We start from the raw sequence: 17,584 nt of genomic DNA, 5'->3' as shown, positions 1-17,584 counted from the left end.
CAACCCTTGAATTGGGGGCCCCTCCCACCACCCTGCAGCTATTATTGATAACACAAAAAACAGCATCACTTTGTTTGTTTTTTTAACTTACAGAGCAGACAAATCACAAAAGTGACCAAGAATGACAAAAAGCAGAAAAAGAACAAAAGCAGCCACTGAATTTGCTGAAAACAAAGAAACCACTTTAATGGCATGTGTTTTTAAAGCGGAACTAAACCGGAAGTTCCAATTAACGCTGTTTTTTAGTGTGTATCTGCGTCATTACCTTGTTTATGAAGCACTGACGGTTCTAAACAAACAGTTCAGTCACTGCTGAGAACGTTGTGTTTTATTGTAATCTCTGGGCTCAATGAGATCTCTGAAAATCCCACAATAGTTACGTAAACAGCAGTTCCCCTGAACAGCAGATCCTCCTGCTCCGGGCACTAGTCTGGGCACATCCGGTTGCGTACATTGAACCGCAGAAGAAGAATAATGTCCGTTGTGGAGGTGTTTCACGAGCGACAGTGTCTTCTGACTCTAGGTCTGACTCCGGGTCAAAGGTCGTCAAAGGGACTGAGGCGGGGAGTCGTGAAGAAGCTATTTTTAAACACTGTTAAAACAATGTTTTGATAATGAGGAGCAGTGCATCCACCGTTCCAGAGGGGGGAGCTGTGCTGGATAGTACTGGCCAATCACAAGACTCTGTCTTCTGGGGGTCAGAGCTCACTCTGAAATCTCGCGGCAGAAAAGAGGATTTCTATCGGCTCGTTTATAGCAACTAGGTTTTTGACCATAAAAACAAGTTAATGTATGTAAGTAGACCCCCATAACTAACATTTATGTGCAACAGGACCACTCTATGTCACCTTTAAAACTTGGAGCATGTATGCGTTACACTTTTATGAATGAGAAGAGGCTCACTCTTGGCATAACACATTTATTTCCTGTAGGAAACATGGAAACAGTTCAGGTCAGGAGCTGTAGCATGTACACTTAACTCGTTCATCACGTACTGGCTTCTACTTCTACCAGCGTCAGCTACTGATATCCTCTTATACAATTATTATCAATAACAGCGCACAAATATACTAAACAGAATGCTACTCTTGGTAATTTACTCACTATTGCTCTCACTACTGCTTTGAGTTAATACCACTGTTAAATACTCACATATACGTTTGCTTACTCTTACAGAGACAACAAGGAAGTATTTAGCAAGTGACCTTAGCTTTTCCAATGTCAAATTACACTTTTAACATATACACACACAGGTAAGTAATGCAAAAATTCAAATAACATGAATGAAACACATGACAATAACAAATGACTAATTCCACATTACTCCAGGCTGAATAATCTATGAACTTGTCTTATTACCCTCTTACTGTTCCTGAACGTCTCACTGCTTTTGCAGTTTTTAATCCTGTATGAATTATGCTAATGTACTTACTAACTAGCCTTTAACCCACAGTCAGTTACTGTGTTAATTTCAGATTCCAATTAACGTTTTAAACACAGGCTATTTATCATAAGTTCGTGGAACGGTCCTTTAACCGACATGCACTCAGAATGTGGCGTTAGCATTTACCGGCGATTAGCATTAGCCTAGCCTGTTAAACAATAAAACACGGTTAGCACCGTTTCCTATCACATTCACTTGGTTCATCCGGTTTCACACTGCTTATTCTCACTGGTGTCTTAATCGCATATATCGCTCAACATTTCACAACGTTCACTCGTTACAGCTCACACATAAATGTCGTAGCTTGTGATTAGCGACCGGAGTCATTACTATCTACTTCCGCCTTCTGAAACATCCGAGGCGGCGCGCGCACACGCAACTCAGAACACGGTCAAATTCAACATTGCTTAATGTCACAGTTGTTAACTAAAGCTCTGATAAAATAAACTACTGGTGTCTATTACCCGGGTGCTGATTACAAACAGCTTACCTGTAGGAAACATGGAAACAGTTCAGTTCAGGTCAGGAGCTGTAGCATGTAGCCTTAGCTCGCTGTTCATCACGTACTGGCTTCTACTTCTACTAGCGTCAGCTACTGATACCCAGTCAAGTGCAAAGCTTAGAGCGCCCTCTGCTGACGAAGCTGAGTTAAGCAGGACTAATCTCACTCATTAAAAACACATTAATCAGGATACCTTATATTATAGACCATCAAAACAGTAGTTTGCTCATGTTTTCAGGCTTTAGCTTCACTCAGTTCAAAATAATGATCTGTCTGAAAACACACACAGTGCCACATATGCAAATGTGCACTAAATATGCAAATGTCCAACTACAAGATAACATTATTATTGATATAATTTAAACATGATTTAGATATTTGTACATCAGATATGTTTTTGTTTTTTTATTACAAAATATAAATAAATTAGATTACACTTGTAAATGACATAAAACAGAGAAAACAGAAACATAATAACAGCATGAGAATGATTTTTATTGTATTACTGTTTATTATAACCCTAATGTACAGATATTTCCTCTTTCTAAATACTTGTATTATTACTTACTTTGACTCTGAGGCTCCAGGTTCACGACTGAAGTTCAGAGGTTCATGTTTAGACCAGTTAGACTTCACAGACAGACAGCTGGGTCCTGGAGACTCTGCTGTGTCCTCACCACCACTCATCTTCACTGAGACACGGAGAGATTTGAACTCATGTTCAATCTGGAGTTAGAGACACAAACGTTTCTTTAATCCTGAATCTGAGAAAACTGACTCACTGACTCTATAACAGGAAATGATCATCATATATAACCAAATATCATCATATGTAACCAAATATCATCATATATAACCAAATATCATCATATATAACCAAATATCATCATATATAACAAAATATCCTATATAACCAAATATCATCATATATAAACAAATATCATCATATATGATCAAATATCATCATATATAACCAAATATCATCATATGTAACCAAATATCATCATATATAACCAAATATCATCATATATAACCAAATATCATCATATATAACAAAATATCCTATATAACCAAATATCATCATATATAAACAAATATCATCATATATGATCAAATATCATCATATATAACCAAATATCATCATATATAATCAAGTGAACACTAACCTCGTTCTTCTGCTGCGCAGTTAAAAAGTTAAAATGGAGTCTGAACAAAAGTTACAGAATAGTTTCACTGACCCTCCCTCTGTTTCCAAGAAATCATGTGACCCTGAGAGAGAGAAATAATCAAATATCATCATATAATCAAATATCATCATATAATCAAATATCATCATATATAATCAAATATCATCATATAATCAAATATCATCATATATAATCAAATATCATCATATATAATCAAATATCATCATATATAATCAAATATCATCATATATAACCAAATATCATCATATATAACCAAGTGAACACTAACCTCGTTCTTCTGCTGCGCAGTTAAAAAGTTAAAATGGAGTCTTTGAAAAGTCACAGAATACTTTCACTTTCACTGCCCCTCCCCCCCTCCCCTCTGTGTTTACAAGAAATCACGTGACCCTGAAAAAGAGAGAGAGAGAGAGAGAGAGAGAGAGAGAGAGAGAGAGAGAGAGAGAGAGAGAGAGAGAGAGAGAGAGAGACATTACAGTCTTATTGGAGAAACCACAGTTTTCTGAAACACTGAGTCAATGTGAAGCAGTTGTGTTGTGAAATAGTTGTTTTTGAGCATTTGATACAATTAAATATGGCGACATCTGCTGGACAACCTCCAACGTAGCATTTGCATGGTGTGTTCAAAGATTTCTATTTAAAGACCAGATCAGTTCCTCTTCTTTGTCAGGACCTCTGCAGCTCTGGAGAAGACCTGGACCTGGACCTGGACCTGGACACTGGGGACACAGCAAAGAGAGCAAGCCTCTCACCAGACAATGTGGACATGATGGTGATTCTGAAGGAGAATTGTCATCTTCCTTGAATCAACTCTGCAATGAAACACGTTTGGTTCACTTGTTCAGTTCTTTAGTGGTTTCTGGTGCAGACACAAGCTTCAGTCGTTGAGTTGTGTTTATTTTGAACAGTATTTTGTGAGAGAAAAGATCGATGTTGCTTCACTCTGTTGTTCTATCACATTAACAGACTGTGGAGGAGATTATTCAGGGATGGATGAGGCAAATCCAATGCTCTCAATCTCTAGATTCAGCTCAGATTCAGTCAGGGTGGACACCAGTGTGATTGACAGCTGCTGTTGTCCAATGGGAGTGTGGCTGCTGGTCTGGTCTGTTGTGGGTCTGTTACTGGTTCAGACTTTGCAAAATTCGATAAATTGCGTTATCGCGGAGTTGCACTGAATGTGCGGGTTTATTTTTAGCGGCAGAATCCACTTCTAAAACTATTCATGGCCGTTTTTTGGTGTTTTCAGCCACGAGAGAGCGTCACGAGACGGGACCGTATCTATGTTCCCCGGGTCCTATGTTCCCCGGGTCCTATGTTCCCCGGGTCCTATGTTCCCCGGGTCCTATGTTCCCCGGGTCCTATGTTCCCCGGGTCCTATGTTCCCCGGGGCCTATGTTCCCCGGGTCCTATGTTCCCCGGGTCCTATGTTCCCCGGGTGCTATGTTCCCCGGGTGCTATGTTCCCCGGGGCCTATGTTCCCCGGGTGCTATGTTCCCCGGGGCCTATGTTCCCCGGGTCCTATGTTCCCCGGGTGCTATGTTCCCCGGGTGCTATGTTCCCCGGGTGCTATGTTCCCCGGGTCCTATGTTCCCCGGGTGCTATGTTCCCCGGGTGCTATGTTCCCCGGGGCCTATGTTCCCCGGGGCCTATGTTCCCCGGGTGCTATGTTCCCCGGGTCCTATGTTCCCCGGGTCCTATGTTCCCCGGGTGCTATGTTCCCCGGGTGCTATGTTCCCCGGGTCCTATGTTCCCCGGGTCCTATGTTCCGCGGGGCCTATGTTCCCCGGGTCCTATGTTCCCCGGGTCCTATGTTCCCCGGGTCCTATGTTCCCCGGGTCCTATGTTCCCCGGGTCCTATGTTCCCCGGGTCCTATGTTCCCCGGGTCCTATGTTCCCCGGGGCCTATGTTCCCCGGGTCCTATGTTCCCCGGGTCCTATGTTCCCCGGGTGCTATGTTCCCCGGGTGCTATGTTCCCCGGGGCCTATGTTCCCCGGGTGCTATGTTCCCCGGGGCCTATGTTCCCCGGGTCCTATGTTCCCCGGGTGCTATGTTCCCCGGGTGCTATGTTCCCCGGGTGCTATGTTCCCCGGGGCCTATGTTCCCCGGGTCCTATGATCCCTGGGTCCTATGTTCCCCGGGTCCTATGTTCCCCGGGTCCTATGTTCCCCGGGTCCTATGTTCCCCGGGTCCTATGTTCCCCGGGTCCTATGTTCCCCGGGTCCTATGTTCCCCAGGTCCTATGTTCCCCGTGTCCTATGTTCCCCAGGTCCTATGTTCCCCAGGTCCTATGTTCCCCGGGTCCTATGATTCCTGGGTCCTATGTTCCCCGTGTCCTATGTTCCCCAGGTCCTATGTTCCCCGGGTCCTATGATACCTGGGTCCTATGTTCCCCGGGTCCTATGTTCCCCGGGTTCTATGTTCCCCGGGTCCAATGTTCCTGCTTTGTATGTTTCCCCGCTTTCAGATACGTCTTCAGACTGTAGGGGGCAGAATAACGCCAAAGCTGCGTCCAGTCTGTCAACTCCAAAAAAGAAGAAGAAGAAGAAGACATTTACGTCAGGATTATTTATTCTGATCCGTTTGTCAGTCAAGTTATTAGGTTGTCAGTTAGTTATAAGATGATACTCATACAAATATTCAGCTGACAGTTACCACACACCACGACTTATTGAAAAGTAAACCACACCGGCCGACTATTGACAAAAGATGGTGAAATAAAAATAAATGTTAGGCAACAATGACGTCAGTAATCCATAATATGGGCCTAAACTAAGATCATTTTTATATCTCTATTAACAAAGAAAATACTTCATTTGTATCGCACTCGTTCCGCTGCTTTCGACGCCATCTTTATTATGTGAAAACGTGCAATGCATTCTGGGTAGACCTTGCTCCCGAGGGTGGTCTCTGAAAATCTCAATATTGAGGGCGATACAGCCCTTAAACTTGACCTCAACTTAATTTATCTGAGAATCAGGACAGAACTTGGACTAGAGGGAGAACATTTATGAGATTGAGGATTTAGAAGGAATTAGAATTCAGCCTTTGTCCATATTCACAGGCAAATACACAGTAAAGAACAGCACATGTGATGTTTCAAACATTGTTTATTTATTGCAAACAGGAGGACAGGATACATCCTATCCTAACAGGCCACTGCTGAGTCAGCGTGGATCTTTCTGTTGGTGCTTTTATGACAAACCCATTGGTGGCTGCAGACGTCACCAGTGACTTCAGGCAGTGCTGAAGAGCAGGAAGCCGGTGAAGGTGTGGCCGGTGTGGCGCAGGCGCGTCACGATGCTGTTGAACTTGGTCGCCTGCAGCGAGACCGCGTCTCCGACCTCCAGCTCCAGGACCGCCGAGCCCGACGTGACCAGAAAACCGTTGGACATGTCGCACTGCGACAGGTGAAGGTCGGGGCCCCTCATCAGATTCAGACACACCTGCGTAGATGGTGACGTCAGTGCGAGCAGGAAGAATCGCTCGGCGCGTACAAGTCGACCAGTTCTGATACTTCATTCTATAGAGCATGGGTGTCAAACTCTGGCCCTTGAGGGAATATCAAATTAACATTAGAGCTGACCCGCCGGTATTATACAGCGGCACCATGATGTTGATATTTACCTCAAAAGGCTGCAAATAGAAAAGAGGCATTCAATTTTTTATTTAAATTTTATTTAATATGCCATTGATGTTTTTTCGTTAGTTTTTTGAAAGTTGATTTTGCACTAAGTTATATAAGCGTTGCTTGTTCCATATTCAGTGTTAAAGCAAATCAGTGTAGCAAACTGAGCAATAATTAACGTTTTATTCATGCACTTTCTCTTGCTACTTCAAGGCTTGAATGTTTGATTCATTCATTATTGTTATTTTATTTTCAAATGTATTATTAGCCTGTGGAAAAAGTTTATTTTGATATTTACCTCAGAAGGCTGCAAATAGAAAAGAGGCATTACATTTTTATCCATCCATTATCTACCGCTTATCCTGTATTTAGGGTGCATTCAATTTTTATTTAAATTTTATTTGATATGCCATTGATATTTTTAAATTATTATTATTATTATTTGAAACTCGATTTTGCATGTCACTATAAAGTTATATAAGCCTTGCTTGTTCAATATTCAATGCAAAACTTGTTTGGGTCCCTATTAAAAGGTTAATTTGTTCAACCTTGGCCTGCGGCTTTGTTCACTTTTAAATTTTGGCCCATTCTGTATTTGAGTTTGACACCCCTGCTATAGAGTCATCGTTGAAGACTTTGGAATTGTGGCTGTATGAGGTACTGCAGTTTATTTCCATTTCACCTTTAATTTAATATTTAACCAGGAAAATCCGACTGAGGTGAAGAACATCTTTTTCAAGATAGGCAGAGGCGATTCTAGAGTCTGCTGGGGAACTTTAAGATGAAGTCAAAGGAGAAAGACGTGAACTCACCCGGCTCTTGGCTAAAACGTGGTAAGTGAAGAAATAGACGCCTCTGATGCGACAAGTGAACATTCCGTTTGTCAGCGAGAGTCCGTGAAACTGAGAATCCAGGTCCGGGAAAATCTGTCTGTGGGACGATTAAACACTTTGTTTGTTCGTTGTCTTCATAATCGTAGAATTGTTTCTCTCTGTTCATTCATGTCTTTTTGTTTTGAAGTTTTGTTTGGTTTCCCTCACAGAAGTTTACCAGGACAATTTGAAGCTTTTCACGAGTGGAATGACCACGTTATGAATACAATAAGAAACATGATCACGTCTTTGTCTCACTGTGAGACAGACTTTTGTAAACCCACTCACTCTCCCACACCAAAGTCCAGAGAGAAAATCAGTGATTTTCAGGAGTTGTTGATCCACTGCTGCCTCCATCACTAAGATCAAATGTCTTTTTTTTTTGTTGTCACTTCAGTGTTTGATTGACACAAAGTGACCACACGGGGCAGCAGAGGCTCCTGTGTCCCCGTGAGCTAAAATCACTTGTTTTCTCGGTGGACTTTGGTGTGGGAGAGTGAGTGGGTTTACAAACGTCTGTCTTAGTGACAAAGTGACCTTACGTTCAGTTGCTAAAATGAGTAATGATGTAACCGAAATGAACTTTTATCTTATTTTGTCATGAATATGTGGATCACACTTAGCATTAATGACCTCAGAGAGTGGATTAAAATCTCTTCAACAGACGAGTGATAATTAATCCCTTATTTTTTTTACTTCATGTCACATGAAGTTTTGAAGCTACTCTCTGACTTTAACATTCACTGACCCGCTAAAGCCGATGTCTGTGTCAATCTGTGGAATCTCTGATGCCAGGAGACTCTGGGAGAAGAAAGGTTTCTCTTGGGCCAAAGAGGTGATGGGTTGTCCTTTCTCCCCGTGCTCGCCTGGAGGTCCTCGGAGCCCCCGCAGACCCACATCCCCCTTCATCCCAGGCCGACCTGGTGGGCCCTGCAGACCTGGCTCCCCCTTGTGGCCACTCACTGACTTTGGTGACTCTCCTGATGATACCAAAACAAAGAAAAACTAAGCATAAGGATATGTCTCCTATTTTAACACTGACCCATGTGGGACGCCACAAGCAACAGCCACTGGTTCTTTTTTAGGGTCAACAAATATCTTCAAAACTCGACAATGTTTCACCTTTATTCGCTGCAAAAAGGAAACATTTGTCTCTTTCACTGGACTGAAACAAAAACGACGGAATCATCTTTATATGAAAATACTCATCGAGTACAAGAATACAGAAACACACCATTGTTCCGAAATGATGTTTGTTTGTGTCTTTCATCCTGAAAACTGGGGATCATTGATTTATCATAATGTGAGTGTTTTATTAAGCAGGTAAAATCAGTACTCACGTTGGGTCAGTTCCTCAGTCACAGTTTTAAAAGAAAAACCCTGAACTTAACCTTTAATTAATAAAATAAAAGAAACTTTCCCTGATGTTTGAATTGTTTAATTCTGTCTGTGGTCTCACATATCAAATTTTAGGTGGATACAACAATCCCTGTTAGACCAACATGGAAGTGCAAAGTGTGAAACGTAATGTTATCTCCAGCAACCAGGGGGCGCTGTTTTTAAAATGTAATATTTTCATATAGACTTTTTCAGGGCTGGACTATCATCAATCCATGGAAGTTTGGTTCAGATCGGAACAGGATTCTCAAAGTTATAACAGTCCTTCCACATTAGCAATAGCATTCCCTCAAATTAAAGGACCTTTCAATGCCTTTCCAGGTCAAATTGAAGGACTTTCCAGGTCAAATTCAAGGACTTTCCAGGTCCAGTTCTCTCAAAATCAAGGACTTTCCAGGTCAAATTCAATAACTTTTCAAGGACTTCCAAGGTCAAATTCAAGGACTTTCCAGGTCAAATTCAAGGACCTTTCAATGACTTTCCAGGTCAAATTCAAGGACCTTTCAATGACTTTCCAGGTCAAATTCAAGGACTTTCCAGGCCAAATTCAAAGGCTTTTCAAGGACTTCCCAAGTCCAATTCCCTCAAATTCAAGGACCTTTCAAGGACTTTCCAGGTCAAATTCAAGGGCTTTCCAGGTCAAATTCAAGGCCTTTCCAGGTCCAGTTCCCTCAAAATCAAGGACTTTCCAGGTCAAATTCAAGGGCTTTCCAGGTCAACTTCAAGGGCTTTCCAGGTCAAATTCAAGGACTTTCCAGGTCCAGTTCCCTCAAAATCAAGGACTTTCCAGGTCAAATTCAATAACTTTTCAAGCACTTCCCAGGTCAAATTCAAGGACTTTCCAGGTCAAATTCAAGGACCTTTCAATGATTTTCCAGGTCAAATTCAAGGACTTTCCAGGCCAAATTCAAAGGCTTTTCAAGGAATTCCCAAGTCCAATTCCCTCAAATTCAAGGACCTTTCAAGGACTTTCCAGGCCAAATTCAAAGGCTTTTCAAGGACTTCCCAAGTCCAATTCCCTCAAATTCAAGGACCTTTCAAGGACTTTCCAGGTCAAATTCAAGGGCTTTCCAGGTCAAATTCAAGGACTTTCCAGGTCCAGTTCCCTCAAAATCAAGGACTTTCCAGGTCAAATTCAAGGGCTTTCCAGGTCAACTTCAAGGGCTTTCCAGGTCCAGTTCCCTCAAAATCAAGGACTTTCCAGGTCAAATTCAATAACTTTTCAAGCACTTCCCAGGTCAAATTCAAGGACTTTCCAGGTCAAATTCAAGGACCTTTCAATTACTTTCCAGGTCAAATTCAAGGACTTTCCAGGCCAAATTCAAAGGCTTTTCAAGGACTTCCCAGGACCAATTCCCTCAAATTCAAGGAAACAAACACCTGACATTGTCTTATAATAATAATTACATTGAGTTTTAAGTTTGTGTTAAAAAAACAAACAAACAAAGGTCAAAATAACAAGGTGTAAATTCTGAAAGTCACAGATTCGTCTTCTGTTAAAAAGAAGATTGTGTGAATTGTTGGGTTTCTCTGCTCTGCAGGATGTTTATCTATGTACAGAGTCTTGACGTGATCTGTGCTGGGATTTCACTGTGAAACTGAAAACACGTGTTATTTTCAATAATAAAAGTCCAAAAGCATGTGAGACGTTTTCATGTGACATCACCAGTGTCTCCTTTCTCGCCCTTAGGTCCGTCTCTGCCGTTGGATCCATGAGTTCCTGGAATCCCAGGAATCCCTGAAGTTCTGCTGCTGCAGGACGTCTGAGTCATGACCGGGGCCACCAGAACCAAGAGCAGGAAGACTGCAATACTGCAGCTCAGCCACCAGGGGGCCTGAACACACACACACACACACATTATTGTACTTGCTGAGGACCGGGTAAAAGTGCTGACAAAGTGAGGACCAGCATTTCCACTTTATAAATCAACACAATTGCAAATATCTACGTCACGAATGACATCTATAAAGAACTACTGGGTGCAGTACCATAACATGTCTGCAGGTGGAGCCCCAGAGCAAAAAGTGTGTGAAACACCAGGGCTGGAAAACAGGTTTTTGTACCAAATTAGTTAAAAACAGAGTATAACATGTTGTTTACAACCTAAGGAAGTGATTTGAATGAAAACAAAATGTCCTCACTTCGTAAAAATGTCCTCACTTTGTCGGTTAAAAAACCCTCACTGGTCCTCAGTATGCCGCAAGGACAAGAACACACACACGCACACCTTACAGTTTGATCTAAATGACGATAATAATAATTATAATAATAATAATAATAATAATAAATTCAGCTACAATACAATTAAATTTAAAAATATATACAAAATTAAGCTTCTAGTCTAAATGTAATTTAACGGCGGATGAAAACGTCATTAACATTTTGAATCGTTTCGTCAAATCATCAATAAACAATGTTGATTCCATAAAGTCCACCTGTGTGTGTGTGTGTGTGTGTGTGTGTGTGTGTGTGTGTGGTTTCTCACCATTAGCAGGTCAAACAGAGTGAAGAGCTGATGAAGAGCTGATGAAGAGCTGATGAAGAGCTGATGAAGAGCGGAGGTGAAGAACTGTTCTTCTTCACAGCCACAGCAGAGTTTCTCAGTCTCAAAAAAGAAAAAGGGAAGTGGGGAAAAAAGAGAGAGAAACTCGCCGTTTGTTTAAAAAAAACCACACAAAATATGTGATATATGTTTATGTCACAAAATCCCTGCGTTACACTGTAAAACAATACAAACAAAATAAAAGGTCCATCATGAGCCACCGCAACGCTTTCACAATAAAAGTCCCAGCTCACGTTAAAACACCTGTAACATTGTGTAAAATAATACCAATAAAATAACAACAATCACCCGATTAACAAAGGCTCTTGAATGCATCTCGTAGCTTCTCCTCGAAGCTCAACACACTGACGACCCAGCAGAAGTCATTGAATTTACGACGGTCCCTGAATGCACCTTGCTGTTGCTCCTCTAAATTCCTCACACTGAACCTGGCAGAAATTTACGAAGGTCAGTGAATGCATCTCGTGTTTTCCAACGATAAACCAAAATCCCACTTTCAAAATAAAAGTGTCAAGTTTTTGTTTTTTTTCATAGTGAAACGCGACCCTGCACATTTCAAAATAAAAGCCCCAGGTTCTGGTCCTGTTTGTCAAAATAAAAGTCTCAGATTCTCCATGCTACAGCACGAGCCCAAAGTTCGAACATAATCCTGCAGTTTTCAAAATAAATCCCTCAGTTTCTATTTTCCCACACTAAAACACAACCCCGTTTTTCAAAATAAAGGTTTCACTTTTTGTTGTTTCCATACTGAAACACAAACAGTTTGTTCTCTGGGGCTAAAACAAAAATATCACTTTCTGTCCGTCCACGTTGCAACGCAATTCAACAATTTTCAAAATAAAAGTCTCAGTTTTTCCATGCTAAAACATGACCCCTGCAGATTTCAAAATAAAGGTCTTAGTTTCTCTTTTCCCATGCTAAAATGGAACCCCACAGTTTCCAGAATCAAAGACTCAGTGTCATTTCTCTCAGGCTATAACACAATTATTTATTTCTAAATAAAAGTCTCAGTATGCACTTTTCAGTTTGTGTTTTTAAAACAAAAACAACATTTTACTCCTGATGCAGCAAATCCGTCGTCAGTGGAAGTGAAACTGTTTTTGAAGAAGTCAAGAAAATGTGTTAAATGTGATCTGATTAAAAATTCCTATAAAAGAACATTTCCTTCTGTTTTCCCTCTGAACTTCTTCTTTGTTGAGGTCGTGAAGACGAAGCGTTTTCCTGACACAGAGTTTCTGAGCGAGACTCAGTATCTGTTCCACAAAAACGCTGATTTAAGTACATTTTTATAATAATGTCATGTGAAAGATGCCACTGTGTTTCACACACTCCATTTAACTTTTCACAACGTGGTGAATGCTTTTTCAATGTAATACCATAGAACACGGTAACAGTGTCAGAGTGTAGCATTAAGGAGTTAATATCAGAGTAATGTTATAATAACCAGCTAACTTATTTTGAAAAGTTTAGGGTTGAGTTTTAGCGTGGACGGGCAGAAATTGAGACATTTATTTTGAAAACTTCCTGGTCAGAACATAAAACTGTGACGCTATGGTTCTAAATTCTTACTTTAATAATTAGAACATTCAACATAATAGTTTAGTAATGATCACTTTTGAGTTGCAAACTATCTATCTATCTATCTATCTATCTATCTATCTATCTATCTATCTATCTATCTATCTATCTATCTATCTATCTATCTATCTATAAATATATCTATCTATCCATCCATCCATCCATCCATCCATCCATCCATCCATCCATCCATCCATCTATCTATCCATCTATCTATCTATCTATCTATCTATCTATCTATCTATCTATCTATCTATCTATCTATCTATCTATCTATCTATCTATCCCTCCATCCATCCATCCATCCATCCATCCATCTATCTATCCATCTATCCCTCCATCCCTCCCTCTATCTATCTATCTATCTATCTATCTATCTATCTATCTATCTATCTATCTATCTATCTATCTATCTATCTATCTATCTATCTATCTATCTATCTATCTATCCCTCCATCCCTCCCTCCCTCTATCTATCTATCTATCTATCTATCTATCTATCTATCTATCTATCTATCTATCTATCTATCTATCTATCTATCTATCTATCTATCTATCTATCTATCTATCTATCTATCTATCTATCTATCTATCTATCTATCTATCTATCCATCCATCCATCTATCTATCTATCTATCTATCTATCTATCTATCCATCCATCCATCCATCCATCCATCCTTCCCTCCCTCCATCCATCCATCCATCCATCCATCCTTCCCTCCCTCCATCCATCCATCCATCCATCCATCCATCCATCCATCCATCCTTCCCTCCATCCATCCATCCATCCATCCATCCATCCTTCCCTCCATCCCTCCATCCATCCATCCATCCATCCATCCCATGGATTCTTACAATAAAATCATTTCTCTTGCTGGACAGTGAAAAAGACGACTCCTTTGTTTGTCTGTTTGTTTGTTTATTTGTTTGTTTGTTTGTTTGTCTCCTGCCCTGCTGGTCAGTGATGGCGCAGCAGGAAGCCGGAGAAGATGCTGTAGCCGCTGGGTTTCCCCGTCATCCCTGTGTAGTCTTTGATCTCCAGCCAAACCTCCTGATGTTGGGCTACGTAGACGGCGAGGCTGCCAGAGGTCACCTGAGGTCAAAGCACTTCATGAGTGTGTTTGTGTCACATTAGATTCACCTGGAGGAAAAATCACCTTCACGCACCTGTCTGTTCTCGCGGCGATGATCGCAGAACATCGCGAGCTCTGTTCCGTTCAGCTTCATCACGACACACAGACGATCTTCTATCGACGCGTGGAACACAAAGTAGTACGTCCCGGAGACCCGACACCTGACAGACAAACACAATAAGAACACAAGAACATGTCTTACAGTTTTAGATAGATAGATAGATCTATCTAAAATCATTTCGGTTTCAAGAAATGAGCCAAACCAATGGAGAAAAACTGTAATCTATCTATCTATCTATCTATCTATCTATCTATCTATCTGCTTTTCTGCGTCCGAGCCATAATTGTGCTAACGTCAAGTCTCGCGAGACTCGTGTCGTGTCGGTGTTTTAGCGATATATCCTCAGTCGTTTTCCTGACTGATCGGACGACTGACTCTCTACTGCCCCCTGCCTGGAGTGAGGCTGCCGCTCGTCTCTTTGGCTAGCTACGGAGGAGAATCCACTTCCTGTTTGCAGGTGCGCGCACAGCTTTTAGACATGGCAGATGAGCGCCGGTGGTTTTTCATCTCAACTGAAAGCGTCTTCTCGTGGACGCAGCGTCCGCTCGGCCACATTGGCCACGCCCCCCTTCTTACCGGAAGCATCCTGTCTCGACGTCGTAGTCGTTGTCGATGTTTGTGATGACTGTCGTGAAGCGAATGGGGCTGGATCTGCTCGGGTTTTCCGTGGTCGCTCTGGCCACGCTGAACGCCGCCCTCTGCTGGCCCCCCACAGCACTGCAGCCACAGAAACAAGAAGACGCCTCTCAGTTACCGTAACATTTTGACGGTAATAGTAGAAAAAGAAGTAATGACGTTAAAAAACAGAGATGGATAAAGTAAACTAACTCCTTACTGTACTATTTTACATTTTACTGTTGAGAGTGATGTTTTTAATAAAGAAAAAAAACTCTAAAAGCTTTGAAAACTTGAAAAATCCGAGTGAATTTGTGTGAAACGTACTCTCGTTCTCCGGGTTCTCCGGGTGAACCTTCACGTCCTGGTTCCCCAGGTTCCCCCGGCTCGCCGCTCTCCCCTCGTTTCCCCGGGAATCCCATCAGCCCCAGCTCGCCCTTCTCTCCCTTCAGTGGGCCCAGGCTGAAGTTCCGCTCTGCTCCTGTAGAGGCAGCAACAGGCTGAGCTGCTGTGTTTGAGAAACACTCCAAAGAAACGCTGATTTATTCAGAGAGTTTCGGTATCAACGGGCAAAATCTACGTCAGTTTAAGTCTGAGATATCTACGTCACATGATCACGTCTTTATCCGAACTGTGAGACAGGAAACTGACGTTTGTGAACCACTCACTCTCCCACACCAAAGTCCATAGAGAAAACCAGTGATTTTAACATCACAGCACACAGGAGTTCACAGGAGTTGTTGATCCACTGCTGCCTCCATCACTAACAATGTGTCCACGCCAGCTAAAAGCACTGATTTTCTCTTCTGTGGACTTTGGTGTGGGAGAGTGAGTGGTTTACAAACCGGTTTTTCCCTCTTTGAGCCTCTGGGCGACAGGGGGCGCTAACAGCACAGTCAGCAGAGACCTGAACCTGGACCTTTAAACGTACCTGGGTCGCCTTTCTGTCCTTTCAGACCATCACGGCCGTCTCTGCCGGGCAGTCCAGGTATTCCTGAGGACATCCAAACAAACGTCAACAAAACAAGTGACCAGGTGCATGCTGGGTAATAAACAGTCAAGCACAGGGGCGTACCTGGTATGCCCGGCACGTCGCTGGCTGGACAGGTCTCCATAGCAACCAGCAGCCGCACGGCTAACGAGATCAACGCCAACTCTGGGAGAAGAACGCGGTGGATCATGACGACCTGGTGATGATCGATGAGGAGAGGAAGGAACAGAGGTTAGGAGACGAGGACGCTAGGAAAGGACTGAGTGACAGTGTGTGTGTGTGTGTGTTCCTTACAACATATAAATAAAACACAACACAATGAAAACAGACACAGTTTTGCTGTAAAAATGAAAGCAATTCAAGGGATGATATAATAATCATCACTAATAATAATTCCAAAGACACGATTGGTCTAAATTTAGCAGCATTATCCCGTACGTCAGCGGCGTGAAGTCAAAGTGTGAACTCACCTGTGAAGAGGACAGACTCTGAGGACGAGAGACAAACTGTGAGTGTCCTCAAGCATCTGAGGACGCAATCAAGAGGACGGACGACTCAGCAGTTTTCACTTAGGAAGTTCTTCTCAGAGCGGAATCTGCTGAGGTCACTGGTTCCCTTTTTCTATCTGTCTATCTATCTGTCTGTCTGTCTGTCTGTCTGTCTGTCTGTCTGTCTATCTATCTATCTATTTATCTATAAATCTATCTATAAATCTATCTATCTATCTATAAATCTATCTATCTATCTATCTATCTATCTATCTATCTATCTATCTATCTATCTATCTATCTATCTATCTATCTATCGCTCCATCTATCTATCTATCTATCTATCTATCTATCTATCTATCTATCTGTCTGTCTGTCTGTCTGTCATGCTAGTTAGCTATCATGCTAGTTAGCTAGCGAGCTTCCACGCTAGAATCTCTCTAATCTAATCTATCTGGTTGCTAGCTAGCTTGTTCTCTTTTCTATCTATCTATCTATCTATCTATCTATCTATCTATCTATCTATCTATCTATCTATCTATCTATCTATCTATCTATCTATCTATCTGCCTGTCTATCTGTCTATCTGTCTATCTATCTATCATGCTAGTTAGCTATCATGCTAGTTAGCTAGCGAGCTACCAAGCTAGAATCTCTCTAATCTATCTGGTGGCTAGCTAGCTAGCTTGTTCTCTTTTCCATCCATCCATCCATCCCTCCATCCATCCCTCCATCCATCTATCTATCTATCTATCTATCTATCTATCATGCTAGTTAGCTATCATGCTAGTTAGCTAGCGAGCTACCAAGCTAGAATCTCTCTAATCTATCTGGTGGCTAGCTTGTTCTCTTTTCCATCTATCTATCTATCTATCTATCTATCTATCTATCTATCTATCTATCTATCTATCTATCTATCTATCTATCTATCTATCTATCTATCTATCTATCTATCCATGTTTTACTTTAAAACTTTATTCCGTCAAACTCAAATGACTTGAGCGTCTAAATGAATCAAAGATATCCATGATGATCTTTAGAGATGTGGATATGGATTATTGAATACGTCACAATATTTATACGACAGAACTCCGCCCCCACCG

The 17,584-nt window shown here is 41.7% G+C and overlaps 3 protein-coding genes across 6 annotated transcripts in view; all 3 read right to left on the bottom strand.

The window, feature by feature from the left end:
- LOC310942263 (NACHT, LRR and PYD domains-containing protein 12-like) overlaps positions 1-3,217 on the bottom strand; it is a 34,439-nt gene extending 31,222 nt beyond the window's left edge. For all 4 annotated transcript variants that reach the window (XM_083907611.1, XM_083907613.1, XM_083907612.1 and 1 more), the window contains exons 1-2: positions 3,113-3,217; positions 2,515-2,672 (exon numbers count right to left, since the gene is read on the bottom strand). In XM_083907611.1, coding sequence (XP_083763737.1) covers positions 2,515-2,633 — 119 coding nt within the window. In that variant the 5' untranslated portion in view covers positions 2,634-2,672; positions 3,113-3,217. The remainder of the gene's footprint in view (positions 1-2,514; positions 2,673-3,112) is intronic.
- Positions 3,218-6,174: 2,957 nt separating this feature from the next.
- On the bottom strand, positions 6,175-11,604 carry c1qb (complement component 1, q subcomponent, B chain). Its single transcript, XM_083907517.1, has 5 exons — positions 11,537-11,604; positions 10,717-10,885; positions 8,401-8,632; positions 7,593-7,710; positions 6,175-6,598 (listed from the first exon to the last, which is right to left on the bottom strand). The coding sequence occupies exons 1-5, from the start codon at positions 11,537-11,539 to the stop codon at positions 6,389-6,391; spliced, it is 732 nt and encodes a 243-aa protein (XP_083763643.1). The 5' UTR covers positions 11,540-11,604; the 3' UTR covers positions 6,175-6,388.
- Positions 11,605-14,104: 2,500 nt separating this feature from the next.
- On the bottom strand, positions 14,105-16,522 carry LOC310942504 (complement C1q subcomponent subunit C-like). Its single transcript, XM_083907902.1, has 7 exons — positions 16,464-16,522; positions 16,078-16,189; positions 15,934-15,996; positions 15,330-15,483; positions 14,964-15,104; positions 14,361-14,487; positions 14,105-14,286 (listed from the first exon to the last, which is right to left on the bottom strand). The coding sequence occupies exons 2-7, from the start codon at positions 16,181-16,183 to the stop codon at positions 14,152-14,154; spliced, it is 726 nt and encodes a 241-aa protein (XP_083764028.1). The 5' UTR covers positions 16,184-16,189; positions 16,464-16,522; the 3' UTR covers positions 14,105-14,151.
- Positions 16,523-17,584: the final 1,062 nt, after the last annotated feature.

The sequence above is a fragment of the Microchirus variegatus genome (genome assembly GCF_963457635.1).
Source record: "Microchirus variegatus genome assembly, chromosome: 21".
Classification (NCBI taxonomy): Eukaryota; Metazoa; Chordata; class Actinopteri; order Pleuronectiformes; family Soleidae; genus Microchirus; species Microchirus variegatus.
Note: the sequence above shows the minus strand (reverse complement) of the source record. Positions and strands in the feature narration are given on the sequence as shown.